This window comes from Gambusia affinis, linkage group LG11, assembly GCF_019740435.1.
Source record: "Gambusia affinis linkage group LG11, SWU_Gaff_1.0, whole genome shotgun sequence".
NCBI classification, from domain to species: domain Eukaryota; kingdom Metazoa; phylum Chordata; class Actinopteri; order Cyprinodontiformes; family Poeciliidae; genus Gambusia; species Gambusia affinis.
The window spans coordinates 26059818-26076866 of NC_057878.1; the positions used below are offsets into that span (position 1 = coordinate 26059818).

The 17049-nt window shown below is 38.1% G+C and overlaps 1 protein-coding gene across 3 annotated transcripts; it reads right to left on the reverse strand.

The window, feature by feature from the left end:
• Nucleotides 1-226: 226 nt before the first annotated feature.
• On the reverse strand, nt 227-16180 carry LOC122839754 (interferon alpha/beta receptor 2-like). Of its 3 annotated transcripts, none has more exons than XM_044131686.1 (8): nt 16157-16180; nt 15576-15700; nt 13496-13619; nt 11014-11186; nt 9972-10111; nt 7022-7181; nt 5932-6047; nt 227-3858 (listed from the first exon to the last, which is right to left on the reverse strand). In XM_044131686.1, the coding sequence occupies exons 2-8, from the start codon at nt 15622-15624 to the stop codon at nt 3244-3246; spliced, it is 1377 nt and encodes a 458-aa protein (XP_043987621.1). In that variant the 5' UTR covers nt 15625-15700; nt 16157-16180; the 3' UTR covers nt 227-3243. The 3 variants fall into 3 exon arrangements, with proteins under 3 accessions (XP_043987621.1, XP_043987620.1, XP_043987619.1); XM_044131685.1 differs by lacking the exon at nt 16157-16180 and adding an exon at nt 15874-15999; XM_044131684.1 differs by lacking the exon at nt 16157-16180 and having other exon boundaries at nt 15576-15999.
• Nucleotides 16181-17049: the final 869 nt, after the last annotated feature.

Consider the following 17049-nt stretch of genomic DNA (forward strand, 5'->3'; position numbering starts at 1 on the left):
GTTCAAAGTCTCAATGAATGTAAATCCAGCAGTAAAACACGGTGGAGGTCCCATCATGAGCCGTGTTGGAGAGCTTATAAAACATTAAATAAAATCAACTTGGTAAAAGAATAAATCAAACCAGTGACTGAATCCTGGAAACCATCCAGCTGGAAGCGCCGTCCATAATCAAAAATAGACAAGATTACACAACATCCTGAATTTAAAATGAAGAATAAGACTTAAGTTTAAAAAACTGCTTCTTTGTACAATTTATTTACAATTTTCCCATCATCAGTGCAAAATACAAAAATATAAAAGATGCAACAGACGGAGCGTTCCATACGGAGCGGTCCCATTTCACAGGCAAAATGATTATGGCTGAACAAGGTGAGAATTTGATCGAACAGTCAGGATTACAAAATGAATATTATTGAACATTTAAACAAAACAACTAAAAAATATGGCAACATTTCACCAAAACATCCAGACTGCAGTATCTGATACAGATTTGGAAAGAGTTAACCACCTGGGTTAACATCAACCTTTATCAGAGCAAAACAAAACTTAGGAGTTCCTGATTGTGCTTTTTTAACCAACTTAAAACATAAAATCAAATTATACAGTAAAAATTACACGAGTTAAGTATCAAAATCTTCCTAAACTGTGTCTAATTACTGTTCATGAACTAAAAATAGGTCAATCTAATTGAGGTGTTTACAGACCAAAAATGGCTTCACAGAACAAAATGATAGAAAAGGTCAGTGCATCTTTATCTAAATCAGCTGAAAACGAGGTAATGTAGCATCTGCACAGCTGTTGGTTCATGATTCACCTTTAAAAGTCCATTTGGAAAAAAAAGACAAACGGATACAACAAAAAAAATACTGTAACAAGTGAAAAACACTGCAAAAACACAAAATGTTTTTGGTCTAGTTTAGTGGAAATATCTTAGCACACTTGAAAATAAGACAAAACTAATTAAAGTAACGTTTTAGCAAGATACAAAAACTTGTTTTAGGTAATAATTCCTTAATATTAACATTCCCACATAAACCTGCAAAAATGTTATGTAATAGAAATAATTTACCAGTAAAACTAGTAATTTTTCATCAATATTAAGAAATTATTCACTTAAACTCCTATATTTTGCCGAAAGGTTACTTATATGTTTTGTCTTATTTCAAGTACACCAGACCAAAAATACTTCAGTGTTTTTGGAGTGCAGGAACAAAAGATGATGAAATGTTTTCATTTCACAGCTGAACTTTAAAATAATACCCAGAAAACTAATAATTGGTCCTTTTGCATGATGTAAATGTTAAAAGAAATGCCAGAATCGAATCTGAAACAAATACCTACGAGGTGTAAACGAGAAACCGGGCGGTTAAAGTTAGAAATGAGGGGATGATGAGCCGCCGGATGAACGGAAAACTAATCAAACGTTCTGGAGTTCCACTTGGGCCACTCAACGGTCCACTCAGACCGTTGCTCAGTAACGGGCTGGCGTTGCTCGGTAACGGGCAGTGCCTGCTGATTCGTAACGCAACATTTGGGAGGTTTTTGAAATGGACAACTTATTGCCAAAAGCACTTCTGAATGTTTTTTAAGTGATTTGGCTGTTTATTGAAACCAAATCCAAGTCTAAAAACGTGCAAAAATATTAATTATTCCTATTAAGTTTTGTCTAAATCTAGCAGTTTGCTTTTTATGCATTCACACCTCCCCAAACGAACCGGACTTTCTAGGCAAATGAACTAGAGTTCAATTAAAGCAAACTAAACAAGACTGGTGTGAATGCAGCCTAAGTGACCCTCCCCTGCTTGTTGCTGTGCCAGTCAGTTTTCAAGCAACCGTTGCGCATTTCCAACAGTGGGGAAAAACATTCTGACTAATTAACCAGAGAACATTTGCTTGTATTTTACTAGTTTTACTCTACAAAGAGCAGAACAGATAATAAGCTAACATAAACCATCAAACAGGGCAGAATCAAGAACGAGGGCTCAGCGTTTATCATATCGTTTATCATTTATCGTAATACATTTCGTATGGCAAGAATCTTGATATATCGTCATCATGATAAATTCCAATTAATGTTTAAAACTATCATACCTTTACTATTTTCCCCACTATTTGTTCAATGAAAGAATCAATAAATGTGAAAATATGATTAAAAGCATTTATGATTTGCAGCCTAATAATATAAATAATATTTTTTATGTGACTGGCCTAAGAAAGCTTTTACAAAAAGGAGCATTTTTCAAGAGTAATACTTGTGTTTGTGGGGTTATTATTGCCCGTCACAATAAATCAATTAATAGCATGACAAGTTAAAACAGGTTGGATCATTTCAGTTTGGACAACAATCGTTACAGAGATCCTCCCCAGTAACATCACTGAAAAACCGCCGTTATTTTGATAAACATTTGAGTCGAGAACTAAGTAGTTAGTTTGCACTCACTGTCCCTTTTGCCTGGGGGCACTCACTCTATAATTAAGCCAATTTTAATTATAGACGTCATAATCCATTTTAATCATTGTTGTTTTGTTTTCAGGTTAAACTTTCTGTAGGAATTAAAGTTTTTTAAATCTTTGAGTTGGTATACTTGCATAAATATGCCTTTATTATTATTAGTTAATGGTGTCAAAATGATAATATCGCTTAACGCAATAATTTCAGGGACAATTTATTGTCCAGCAAACTGTATCATGTGATACTCAGCCATTCAGTTACCTAGAAAAGAAGCAAGTAGCCCTTATTGTCACTTCATCGTTATGAAAATAGTATCTTAAGCCCACCCCTGGTTCTGAAGTTTGTGGGCTGAACAGACTCCAGCCGCTAACTGTGGTTTTGTCGGTGGGAGGGCTAGAAAGCGGTTTGAATCGTTACCATGGAGACTCGTAGCAGCACAGATGTACATGCTACCAGCGATTCATCACCCTGAGGGAAAACATTGGCTGCGTTTGGGTTCATCAAGGAGTGGCTCGGTAGGCGCCCAGCGCACGCTGCATTTATGTTTCTATTCGTTTAGCTTCGTTAATCTAAAAAAAAACAAAAAACAAAACCCAACACTGGTTTGGATCTGGGGAGGTTGAAGGTCTTCCACTAAATGATCTGAAGTGCCAACATGCAGTAACTGACACAGGAAGATCCAATCTGATGACAAATCTATGTGTAGATTTGTTTTAAAGAAGGCGGAGTGGAAATCTATTCCTGACCAGAACCGGGTCAGTCCAGCTGATCCAGACAGGATTGGAGACGCGTCACATGGCCTGTCTGCACATGTAGTCGCAGTCATCGTAAGCTTCATCTTCATCAGTACAGTATGACGCCGCGGCATCATCAGCAGGCTGAGGAGGATGAGCCAGAGGAGCTGCCAGAGCGCGCAACTCATCTGGAACATCTGGGCAGCCTTCCTCATCTGCTTTCTCCTCCTCTTCCTCCTCCGGCCAGCCGAAAGTCAAAGTGAGGAGGTTCACTTCCTGTCCAACGTTCACCGCCGCCTCCTCTTCCTCAGTTATCCTTTTTTCTAAACTATCAAGTTTCTGTTCAGCTCCAGGCCGAGGTTCTATAACAACTAGAACCTCGTGCTGCGAGTCAGGGGTCCGGTTGGGTGGAGGTTTCGGTTTGGAAGCAGAAGATAAGGATGATGAAGATGATGAGGTGGAGGAGAGCGGGTTGGCGCCCTGATGCAGAGCGTAATTTGCTCCAGAGGAGCTCAAACCGGAGTTTTCTGTGCAGCTCTCCTCATCTGATTCCTCTGAACTGCTGGATGTCCTCTTGCCTCCAGGGGGCGCCATCGACCTGACCTTAAGCAGAGACGATTGGGCATCTCCACAGGACGAAACTTTCACTTCTTCTAAGTGAGAAATGGAGGTCTGGTGGAGAGACAGGAAAAGTAGGTTTAGCTTTACTACATCTGGAGATTAAAAACACTTTTTCAGAAAAGTTTAAAATATGTTCCTGAATGCATCAGGAATATAATGTAGCAAAGGCAGTGAAGACCTTTATTGCACACCGTGTAGCAAATTATTATGTAAATTGGATTTAAGTGTCAAAGATTAAATTTTTTGTTGTTTTATTAAATTTATAGATGGTATTGTGTGTCAGGGCTCTTTGAATCACAATCGTTAATTTCAGAGAGCTGGTTGATTAGTTTGTCTGGTGAGCTCAATTAAAGAAAATCTACTTAAGAAGGATGTTCCAGATTATTAAGCAGGCCACAGGTTTCAAGCAATATGGGAAAGAGCAAAAAATCTTTGTGCTGAAAATCATCAGCAAATATTCCACTGATTTCTGTCAGGGCTATGAATAATTTTGAGCTTGACGGTAAAACTGCTCAGCCTAGTCTGCAACTCATTCAGTTAGACCAATAAATGCATAACAGCATGTTGGTGTATTGGTTAATGCTAGAATAGCTAGCTACAAGCAGCAAAGTGTATTTTTTCCATAAGATTATTTATGTAAAGTTATGCAAGTAGCATGCAAGTTTCCCAGGGGGGAAATAACACGTGCAAAACTACCATGAAACATTCACCGGAAACCATGAGGTCTCTGCAGATGGGTGTTTCTTTTTTGTCTCGGTGTTGCAGACCACAGATTTAAAAAAAAAACAAACAACCAAGGCCAAGTCTCCAGTCTGAGAGTGCTGACATGGTAGCTAAGGTTCCTTCCTGTTATCACAAATGTTCAGTCTTTCAAACAGTTTGAAATTGAAAAGTTTCTAATGTAGCAGGGTGTGTTTACTGGTAACTGCTCTTTACAATTTAATGGCTGCGTTATCCGATCCTCAGGTTTTAAATTACTCATCTTTGCACAGCAGACATTTATGTGGGTTTAGAGGTTGAGATAGAAAGCCTTCCGCAATGGTTATAGACGACAACCTGTGGTGTTTAAACTAAGTGCATCATTGAAAACATTCGGCATATTGGAGAGGTGAGGTGACCTGAAACCCATTTCTGTTACCTTCATGTGAGGACAAAGCGAGAGGTTTGCTTTGAGTGCTCTTCCTCGAAGTCAGCTTCCTGTTAGAAACCACGCCGCTGTTTTTATTTCTTCACAGAAACGTTTGAAGCAATTTTCTCAGAAATTTCTCGATGTACCAGCCTCGTGCCGTTAATCCAAACTGAGGCTTCATTCTCATTTCATTTTCAACGGACAAATTAATTCATCGAAAAGTCTGAATATTACTTTAGATCACAAAAAAAGAAATGCTGGGTTTTCTGAAAAGTATGTTTGTTGGCTGTGGAACCCAGTGGACCAGAACCAGCAGAACCAGACATGCTGACCATAACTATCCAGAGTCTGGGGCCTCTTTTTAAAAGTAAAATTAAAACTTTTCCTTCACCTAAAAAGATGACTTTTAACCTCACCAACTCAAATGTAAGATTTTTTAAGACCATTATGAACAGAATTTAGGACTTTTATCAAGACAGAAATGCTCACAGGAAAATCACAAATAAATCATGTGTGTTGGCAACTGGCGAAGATGAACGTTATCCAGTCAACAGACAATAAATTTAAACTTAGGCATGATGGACATAAAAAATCTAACTAGCTAGCAAAGATATATTAGCAGCTAGTTAGCAGTAGCCGCAGCAGCAACAGCCTTGAGTCTGCGTGCAAGTCAAAAGTTTGCACAAAAAAAAAACTAAATATACAAGATTAAATCGTCCTACCATGTTTGGTGTATTTAAGGGCTTTTTTTCCTACGAATCTGACATTTTATTGCCTTAATTTTAGATACGTGAATTTAAGACTCTTTAAGGCCTTGATTTTTATAGGGGCATGAATTTAAGACATTTTAAGGTATTGATTTTTATACATGAACATAAGAGGTTTACTTTCTGAAATAAGGGATAGAAAATCCACAATATTCCATATTTTTTCCCACCATATTTCCACATCCTAAAGTCGTTTTCCGTTTTCCCATCCGGCTGCGTTTTACTCACCAGAACCGAAGGCATCGGACGCCGTTTCAGACAGATGAAACCGGTCCAGAACAGCAGAGCAAAGACAGCGATGATGCCCATCACCAGTAAACTTAGCACTGCAGAAATGACTGCGTCTGCAAGGAGGACACATTATTTTAACTGATTAATCCAGAGAAAACACTTTCATCACAGCAGAAACTGACTGGACCTTCTACCTTTCACACACAGGATTTATTTCCGCTTTAATAAGTTTTTTTCTTTTAAGTTTTCTATCAGGGTTTGTACACTTTTCACACATTTTTCAAAATTTTCTAGAACCAACTTGACATTAAAAACAATCCATCACCAAAATAAATAGGCAGTGTTGATTTACTACTATTATTGATAAAATCTTATACATTCTACACCAGAGATGAGGAAACAAAGATTTTATGTTTTGAAATGTCTCACACATGACCTGAACACCTGACTGGTCTGGAAATAAACCACTAATTTAACAAAACTATGAACATATAAAACTACCTTTATCACAACTATAAAGTTCAATAAGTCATAATACAGTTTCATTATGCTGAAACAATCCAACAAATGAGCCCTTACTGCTCAAATTAAATACTTAAAACACAATATACAAAGAAAGTAACAAAAAAATCTCAAAAAAATGTTCCTGCTTAGTTTTCTGGCATTTAGCAAATACAATTAATTTTACTAATTCTAACTAACCTAAAACAAAAAAGATATACTTTGATTTCACTTCACAGTGAGGAAAAATAAAAGTGTTTTTATACATCTGTACACAGAAGTATGTAAGCTTCTGGTTAATTTTGTGTAATTTTTCTATTTTATTTAAATTTCACACTTTTTCCTTTTTTTCTCGTTTAAACACAAATGGGGTCTGTAGAATAGGATCCCAATATTAGTCAAAAGACCAACACTTAATTTCTTTGGACTTCAAAAGAAAAATTCAATAAACTTGATAAAAATATTTAGAAGTCTCAGTTTGGCATTTTAGCAGCTTAATAAAAACATTAAATAGCTTGTCTGTGCAATAAAAACAGGTGAACTGGGTAAATACAGACTGAAGCACAACAGGAAAAAATGTTTCCACCTGAAGAAAAGACTTTTGGGACGGAAATGCATTCAGGCTGGCTGAAGTTGGACCACAGTTTATACAGGGTGTAGCTGAACCGGATGGAGACGCAGTAATCATTGCCCGGAACCAGATCCGTCACATTTTCCATTCTTTCCAGAGAACGAATGTTTATGATCTGACATGAAGAAGAACGGGTGATTTTTAGTTAAAAACAACAACAAAAACATCAGTTTAGATGTTTACAGCGTAAACGTGAAATCTCAGATTCTGTTCGTAACAGATCCTATTTCCAATTTTAATGCAATTTTTTCTAAAAAATAAATAACAAAAAACATTTCCAGAAAGTGGCTTTTTTTGTTTCAGTCATCTTTTCTGTGAGTTGTAAATTATCAGGCCCAGGGTATGAGAATTTTTGTTTAACCCATCCATCCATCCATCTTCTTCCGCTTATCCGGGGTCGGGTCGCGAGGGTAGCAGCTTCAGAAGGGAGGCCCAGACTTCCCTCTCCCCAGCCACTTCCACCAGCTCCTCCGGAGGAATCCCAAGGCGTTCCCAGGCCAGCCGAGAGACATAGTCCCTCCAGCGTGTCCTGGGTCTTCCCCGGGGGCCTCCTCCCGGTGGGACGGGCCCAGAACACCTCACCAGGGAGGCGTCCAGGAGGCATCCTGACAGGATACCCGAGCCACCTCAACTGGCCCCTCTCGACGTGAAGAAGCAGCGGCTCTACTCTGAGTCCCTCCCGGATGACTGAGCTTCTCACCCTATCTGTAAGGGAGAGCCCAGCCACCCTACGGAGAAAACCCATTTCGGCCGCTTGTATCCGCGATCTCGTTCTTTCGGTCATGACCCAAAGCTCATGACCATGGATGAGGGTGGGAACGTAGATCGACCGGTAAATCGAGAGCTTCGCTTTTTGGCTCAGCTCTCTCTTCACCACGACGGACCGATACAGCGCCCGCTTGACTGCACCAATCCGCCTGTCGATCTCCCGCTCCCTTCTTCCCCATTCGTGAACAAGATCCCGAGATACTTGAACTCCTCCACTTGGGGCAGGACACCCCCCCCCGACCCGGAGAAGGCACTCTACCCTTTTCCGGCTCAAGACCATGGCCTCGGATTTGGAGGCACTGATCGCCATCCCAGCCGCTTCACACTCGGCTGCGAACCGCTCCAGCGAGAGCTGCAGATCACGTCCCGATGAAGCCAAAAGGACCACATCATCCGCAAAAAGCAGAGATGCAATCCTAAGGTCACCAAAACGGATCCCCTCAACACCCTGGCTGCACCTAGAAATTCTGTCCATAAAAGTAATGAACAGAATCGGTGACAAAGGGCAGCCCTGGCGGAGTCCAACTCTCACCGGAAACGAGCCCGACTTACTGCCGGCAATGCGGACCAGACTCTGACACCGGTCATACAGGGACCTGACAGCCCGTATCAAAGAGCCCGGTACCCCATACTCCTGGAGAACCTCCCACAGGGCTCCCCGAGGGACACGGTCGAACGCCTTCTCCAAGTCCACAAAACACATGTAGACTGGTTGGGCGAACTCCCATGCACCCTCCAGGACCTGCTGAGGGTGTAGAGCTGGTCCAGTGTTCCACGACCAGGACGAAAACCACACTGCTCTTCCTGAATCTGAGGTTCGACAATCCGACGGACCCTCCTCTTTTTGTTTAACAAGGAATATTATTATGTTGGCAGAATAAAGATGCAGTTTTATCAGAAGATTGTCTTAAATTACTAAAAAAAGAAGTTTTGATGAGAAAAAATCTTTAATAGTGTCGTGACAACCAGGTGGTTCTTTCTTTGAAATAAACTCAGCTGTAGCTTAATAGTTTCAGAGTCTCACTACTGATTTGATGCTGATGTGTTGAAAGATGAAATATTTCCTTATTTGTAAAACTGATGCCAAAGTATAAAAGTGTTCTTCATTTAAAATTTTTTTTATAAAAGTACAAATAAATAAAAGCTGTAAAACAAGATGGTGGCCTTGGTGTTGCTGACAACCAAGGCACATCAAAACGTATATTCACAAACACACTTTTTTTTTAAATTGAATTTTAGCCAGGTGACAAAAAATACAACAAAAAAAAACTAGGCCACTTGAATCTTAAATACAAACTTTATGCATTTTTGCACAGTTTTGGCTTAATTTACGCCTTTGAGGATGAGTTTCTGATAGCGAATTTCCTGTTTTCTAATCAGTTCACTCCAGTTAGCAATTAATTGATTACTAAATTAGTTACCGATTATTCCAATAATCGATTAATCATTTCAGCCCTGCTTCAGACGTCAAATATAGTTATTATACACAGTGGAAACCATCATGGCATCAGCAGACGTTAACCTCCAAGGTTCTTCCTGAAGATAAAACCGCCACGTACTTGTATCAAGGTAGAACATGTTTACAGAACGTTTTTTTATCTTAAATATAAAACTTATCTACATTTTGTAGAGTTTTGGCTTAATTACTGCTCTGCTTTTAGCAAATGGCATATTTTTGAATCCATTTGCTCCAGTTAATTAATTGATTAGTAACTTAGTTGGTGATTATTTCAACCATCGATTAATCACAATTAATCGTTTTGCAGCAGGTTGTAACAGTATGATGAGACTAAAGTCATTGTTAAAGTTCAAAACCTTTAATACGAGTTGAGGTTCTAGTTTCGATATCTTACCAATAATCTTCACTTGCAGTGGAGGTTTGAATTATTTTATCTATAAACTTGAAAACAATTCCTGTAGTTATATTATTTATAGGAAGAGAAACCTCTTCTTCTGACATCCTGAATAAATCCCGTGGTAACCTCATGCTGCTGCAGGCTTTTCAGACCAAATCACATGGAGATATTTGTGATTCATGCTCAGCAAGTTGTATAAAAGTTTAACTCCTTTAGGTTCTGATGATGCTAACAGGAAGCTAACATGAAGCATCCAGGCTGCTGAAACATTCTCTCCTTACCTTGGTGTTGCTGCTCTTGATCAGAAGATCATAACTGATATTGTCGTAGGTCTCCTGGTAGCGAGAGTATGGAGGCTGGAAGCTCAGGCAGAGTTTGTTGCTGCACGATGTGACGATCAGCCTGGGCAGAGGCAGGTGGGCTGGCGGGGCAGAGACACGATCACATGGTTTACGAAGCATAACCCAAAGCTCAGACGAGTGCAAACATGTTGTAAATTATGAAAGTTTCCCCGAGGCAATCGTTAAAATAAGTGAACCATTTAAAGGAGTGGCATCGCTCCTCAGATTGTTTTCATTTGATACTGCAAAACAACAAACATCAGACCAGAATGTAAAAGCAAACTAACCAACCAAATATGAGGAAATAGAATCTAAAGGAAAAACTCCATGTGATTCTGTTTTTATGTACTGTTCTTGTTATTCTTCTAAAATTTGTAACTTAATATGTTCATTTTGATAATAAATGGGCTTTGTTCATCATAATTATTACCTTTTTTTGGAAGAAGCTTGTGTAAGACTTTTTTGAAGGGTTGAGCGTAAGACTGACATGACACCATGAAAGAGTCTTCATGAACGTTTACGACTGTAGTCAAGTGTCATTTGGTAAATATTGATGCTTTCAATGTACAGTTGAATCTTTTACTTGATTTTTAATGTAGGTTTTAATGCAACTTTGCATAAAAATGCAATAATTTACCAAATAATGCTAAATAATGCTCTTTTAATGCAACTTTGCATTAAACGTGAAGACTCCATCATGTTCATGACAGGTGCTATATCGAGTTTATGATAGAGTACCACTTCAAATAAAGTATTACTGAAACTTGTTTATATTATTGTACCTTAAGGGACTACAAATTAGCCCTTATGGCTAACTCTGTCATATTATGCAATGCACACTTTCCATTTTGAAATAAAACAACATGAAATAACCAGTTTAATAAAAATAATACAAAACAAACTGATTCAGACAAAGCTTCAATACCAATACCTTCAATACCAAAGCTATGCTAGCCCTGGTCCAAACATGAAGATGACTCACCTGCTGGTTTATAATCTTCAAGTTGGGCTGATTTGGATGTGCGGTTCCCCAGGTGAGCCTCCACCTTGATTTTAAAGTTATGCAGTAGGTCCCCAAATGTTTTAGTCAGGTTGCAGGCCAGTGGACTCTGAACGCTTTGGCATACTGAGACCCACTGATATATTGGTTTCTCTCTGGAAAAGGAAAACCAAGCAGAAAACAAGAGGTTGAAATCATTTTTTTATTTATTTTTTCCCCCACCAGGAGGTCTTTTGTGGGCTCTAGTGTCCCTTATATGACAGTAGGCTGACCGGAAAGGGGGAAGCAGAGGGGGGAAGACATGCAGCAAATGTCATCGGGTCCGGGAATCGAACCCGCGACGGCCGCGTCGAGGACTCAAGGCCTCCAAACGTGGGTCGCCCTATCCCCTACTATGCCACCACAGCACGCCCCTGAAATAATTTTTAATGTCTACGTTCACCATGAGACTCAAATTCAAAACAAACAAAAAAAAATCTAGGGGTATCTAAACTGAGCTTTCCCCACTCCCCTTTAACTAAAGGAACAGTTTTTTTTTAAAGCAAACCTATTATGGAAAGTTCACATTTTAGATGTTTTGTGTACCATAATTCCATTTGGGTCTCAACTACTTCTAAAAACCCTTAAAAACTCCACCCAGCTGTTTTTTTTGTAAATAATTTTTGGTGTGTGGAAAATAATGCGTTTCAAAAAGTCAGAACTGACTGGAACTGCGCCGTCACCTAGCAACCCCAGCAGAGTTCCATCTGTCACCTAGCAACCCCAGCAGAGTTCCATCTCACCCAGCAACCCCAGCAGAGTTCCATCTCACCTAGCAACCCCAGCAGAGTTCCATCTGTCACCTAGCAACCCCAGCAGAGTTCCATCTGTCACCTAGCAACCCCAGCAGAGTTCCATCTGTCACCTAGCAACCCCAGCAGAGTTCCATCTGTCACCTAGCAACCCCAGCAGAGTTCCATCTGTCACCTAGCAACCCCAGCAGAGTTCCATTTATCCCCTAGCAACCCCAGCAGAGTTCCAGCATGTTTGGTCAGCAGATTTTACTGTTGTACAATGGCTGCTGGAAAAGACAAAGGTTTTGTTGTCAACTTTCCATCCAGAAACTACTTGCAGCATTCTTGTTGGTTGTGCAGGAGGTTCCACTTCTGCTTTTCAAATATGTACAATGGTATAATTGGACATCTAATTTTGTCACCGTCTGGGATCAATAGAGTATTTTTGAATTTTAATTGAATCTGTTTGTAGCCATTGAGTGTGTGGCCAGCAGCAGTTTATTTGGATTTAAAGTGACAGGACGCTCTGAAACAGCTCATTCTGAAAACAGAACTGAGCAAAATGAAATCTTATTATCCAAAAATGATTTTCTCAATAACAAAATTTAGCTGGATGATAAATTGTCCCAGAAGTTATTGAGATAAACCATAATACTGATGTTTTGAGACAATTTTTAAGTAATGTAACAGACAAGTAAGTTTACCCTCTCCAAGATCAATAAATTTAAATTTATAACAAACATTTAAGTCTGGACCTGGAAGACTTTTTAAATATATAAAATAAATAAACAGGGATGTGCTGTGGTGGCGCAGGGGTTAAGCACAACCTACATAAGGAGGCCTTAGTCCTCGACGTGGCCGTTGCGGGTTCGATTCCCGGCCTGGCGACCTTTGCCGCATGTCTTCCCCCTTCTTTAATTACCCACTTTCCTGTCAATTAACTATCAAATAAAGGGCACTAGAGCAAAAAATAAATAAATAAATATAAATAAATAAATAAATAAATAAATAAACAAAACAACAAATAAAATGGAACCTGAAGTTTGTGTAAAGAAAATCATCCTTTAAAAGGGGCTTGTTGAGACTGAAAACTTTTGTCATCCAGTTTTGGTAGAAATAGAGAAATAAATAATCATGCAAATGGAAATTATTCAGCTCATTTTAATTAATTGTGCAATTAATTGATTTATTGCAACAAGCTTACTCAACTGTATTAATAATTTGTAGTGGTGTTGTTTTCCCAAATATAACTACAAAGTGAAATTTTAGTAACTACAAACACATTTCCTCATTTAGAGTTTTATCATAATTGTTAATGGAAAGTTCAATGAAATTCAACATTCAGACAGGATTTTAACAAACTGGTATTGATTATATCCGTTAATCCAGTAAAGTAGGTGATTAATTACTACATAAATAAACTGTGTGACTGTAGACAAAACAGCTGATAAAGTGATCTGGTCCCAATAGCTTTAATTGAAATCTGATGTTATCCTGATTCCCAGGTAGCGTCTGCTGGCTGCAGGTTTGTTTAGGAAACTTCCTGAAGTGAAACTCCTCAAAGTCCTCCGGTTTTCTTTCTGGGTGTGAGTCTCTCAACACAAACACTGAGTCATCTGCACTGTTCTCCTGTTGAAACCACAGCAGCCTGCAGCGGTTTCCACTCAAACACACCTCCAGGTGAGACCCACCTGTAGGTATAAACGTTGAAAGACGTCCCATTGGGGGTTCCTACTCCCGGTTCCCATCTCAGCACGTAACCCGACTGATCCACGGTCACCTTTACGTTTATTGGTGCTGGCAGCGTACTCACAGCTGCAACACAAAAACAACCAGAACGGTGAGCAGAAGGGGACAAAATGCAACTTTTAATGGCAAATCCATTTTCAATCAAGGGAAAAAATAAAGTGAATTCTTTACAGGCCATCTGCTATAGTTCAGTTTTGGTTTGTACATTTTCCCAACAGTAAAATTCAAGAACGTTTCCAAGTTTTCATACTTTTCCAGCTAAAAACAATCCAAAATAACAAAAAAAATAATAATACTTTCAACTCATTAATATATAATTTATTATTGTTACTAATAATGTTTTGTTTCTAGTATTTGACTTTACAGCAGAGACAAGATAAACTGAAGCATAACAAAATTGTATGTTTTGAAAAGTATCTCACTCACCTATACACAGAACAAAAAAATTTAATGATTTTAAAAAATAAATGAAAATGACTAAAATTAGTATAAAAGTATTTTTATACTTATTTATACTAAAAATAATAAAAATAGAAAGATAAAAAAATTAAATAAAGAAATGATGATATAAATAGAAATAATTGTATCCAATTAATTGTCAAAAATAACTAAACTAATCGTTAGTAGCAACCGTAATCGTGATAACAATGCAAGAACTATTTATTGCTTTTTTTGGGTTATATTTAGGAAACTGCATGGATTCATGACCGTGTGTCACAGCAATAAACGCCCCACATAAACAAATACTGCTCAGTGGAAAAAGAATAGTAAGCAGAAAACTCTTTCCTTTGCTTGCTCTGGGTTTTACTGGGTTTTAAGTCCATGGCATTTTACCTGACTCAAAATAAATAACAGGGAAATTATCGGCCCATAGCTTTAGCTAGTGTACTATCCAAGGTTCTGGAGAGGATTATATTAAGTAAGATAGAACATTCTCTCCTTACTTCGGATATCCAGTTTGGTTTTAAATCACAGCATGGCACAGATATGTGTGTCTTTGCTTTGAAAGAGATTTCAGATTTGTATATTAGGAACAACTCTACAATTTTTATGTGTTTTATTGATTCCTTGAAGGCTTTTGATTGGGTTAATCATAAAAAGTTATTTTAAAAGCTACACAACAGAGAGAAGTTCCCAGATCTATTTGTCCATTTGGTACATGCATCAGTTAATGTACATAAGATGGGATAACTGTGTGTCAGCTCCTTTTAAAATAAGAAATGGGGTTAGACAGGGAAGTATTTTGTCCCCTCTTCTGGATGATTTATCAAAGTGGCTGCAACACTTTTTATTCCCACTCACGCTCACAATCACACAGTTTAAAACGATGTAAACAGCCTTTCAATTAACCATCTCATGTATGCTGATGATTTAGTTATTTTTAGTTCTTGTACTGCTGATCTTCAACAATTACTGAGGACCTGCTCACAACAAGGTCAGGAGGATGACATTATGTACAAAGCATTAAAAAGTAACATGATTATAAGAACTAAGGAGCATCAGAAGTTGGTACTTCCTGATTTCTCCTTAGTGTTGTTCTTAAAGTGTGTGTTGGTGTCAAATACCTGGGATATTACATAACAGATGATATGGTCATTTACAGACAACGTCGTTTAATGCATGCACATGCTACTACACAAGTTCGGGATGTGTTCTGTTTCAGTGAAAGTAGCTCTCTTTAGAGCATTCTGCACTCCTCTGTATACTCCTGACTTATGGAGAAAGTATAAACAAAATCAAAGAATCGTGAAAGGGTAAAAACGCACTGCCGGAAACTGACACAGATTCAGTGGCAGATTGAATATTAAATATGGATATAAATAAGCTGCCAAAACTAAGCTGTGGCACCTTTCACCGGAAGTGCCACTCTAACTGCCCCTGCCAAGATTTGAGCGTGTGTTGCATTTCATGCGTCCACTACGAGCTCCGAACCCCATAATAAATAAATAAAACAAATAAAGCTCAGAGAATCATAATAAACCAGGTGTTTTGGGGTTTCTGGTTGGTAAACTTTGAACTCACCTGTCAGAGCCAGCGGCAAGCAGGTCAGAATCCACAGCAGTTCAGTCATGACGGAACCATCTCAGAACCGTTTTTTCCTGGACTCCGCTGCGTTCATGTTCCTCAACTCTTTATTTACCGCTTCTCTAGAAAAGTTAACAACATAAACACAATTTCCCCAACGAGTCCACTAAACGCCAAATATTTGGACGATACCCCACTAAACAGACGCCCACTCCCCGGAAACGTGTCGCTAGCTTAAACACGTACTAGCATCGTTCGGAACCAGTACAACTCCAGAAACCGAACGGAATCTTACTCGGAAACTGGTTCGGAATCAAAGTATGAGGTTTCCCAGCGCCGTCCATTAGGACTTCAGGGAAATATTCCCACCACAGACAGAAGACAACCCATCCTGGGAACCGTAATATGTACTCCTACTGCCGGTGCGTTCACTGACATGTGGTTACTTTTGAAACCTCTTTAGGAAGATTTCAAAAGTACCCAGATAGTTTATGAATAGAAACTTCCTAAACTATCTCGGTACGATTCTACAGTTATAATTGAATATGCTACTGATGGTAATTCAATCATTTACTAACTTGCGATTGCCTTTCTTTGTGCAGATGCCAATTTAACATCAAACGTTCGACTGACTGTAAATGCGACATAATACGAAGCGGTTGATAGGAAGTCATGTGACCTACTCTGCCTTTTACGCGAATTGCTTTGCAATTTACAGTTTAAATCGTTTAATTTACAGTTTTAACAAACTTTAACTCGGGCTAAAAGCTTAAAGAATTACCAGTAAACAAAAAACTTTAACTTTGACTGAGCGTAAAGACTCTTGATCAACATACAAACAGGGAAAATATGGTGACTTCAGAGTTGTTTTTTTATTCATCAGTATAAAAGTCCTCATTTCACAAAATAAATATTTTCTAAATAAGTAAATACAAAATACTGTAAAAGCAAAATAACTAAAATAAACTAACATGGCTCTATGAGGTTTTTAAAATATTAAGACAAAAACTACTACTAATACGATTAAAAAACAAATTGAATCAATAAAATAGAATAAATCTGTGAAAAAAAGTCAAGCAAAACTCTAAATGATACCAAAATAAAATGAAATAAATATGTAACACTACAATCAGAGGAAAATAAGACCAAATGTATGATAAAATGCAAGCGTAAAATTAAGCAATAGCAAATAAGATCACAAGCAAAAAAATAAATAAATAATAAAATAAGATAAATCTGTCAAAATGTACAAAATCAGCTAAAACAAAACCTCAGATAAAATATAATCTGATTTTATTTTTTCTGGATAAAATAAAATAACACACAAATTTCTAAGTTTCAAAAGTCAAAAATATTCGACTTTTGAACTCAGAAAATTAAGTTTTTTTTCTAGAAAATATCTGATACTATCGGCTTTTGAAAAGTTGAACATTTTTGAAAATTATCAGACATTTTCAAAATGTTCAACTTT

Bases quoted from the DNA above. Each gene is read 5' to 3' on its own strand.
- LOC122839754 (XM_044131686.1), bottom strand. From the start codon at position 15,624: ATGACTGAACTGCTGTGGATTCTGACCTGCTTGCCGCTGGCTCTGACA. The intron at 10,112-11,013 runs GTGAGTCATCTT...CTGCCCCGCCAG, and splicing joins TGAAGATTATAAACCAGCAG to CCCACCTGCCTCTGCCCAGG. The intron at 6,048-7,021 runs GTGGAAACATTT...TCCTCCTTGCAG, and splicing joins CCCAAAAGTCTTTTCTTCAG to ACGCAGTCATTTCTGCAGTG.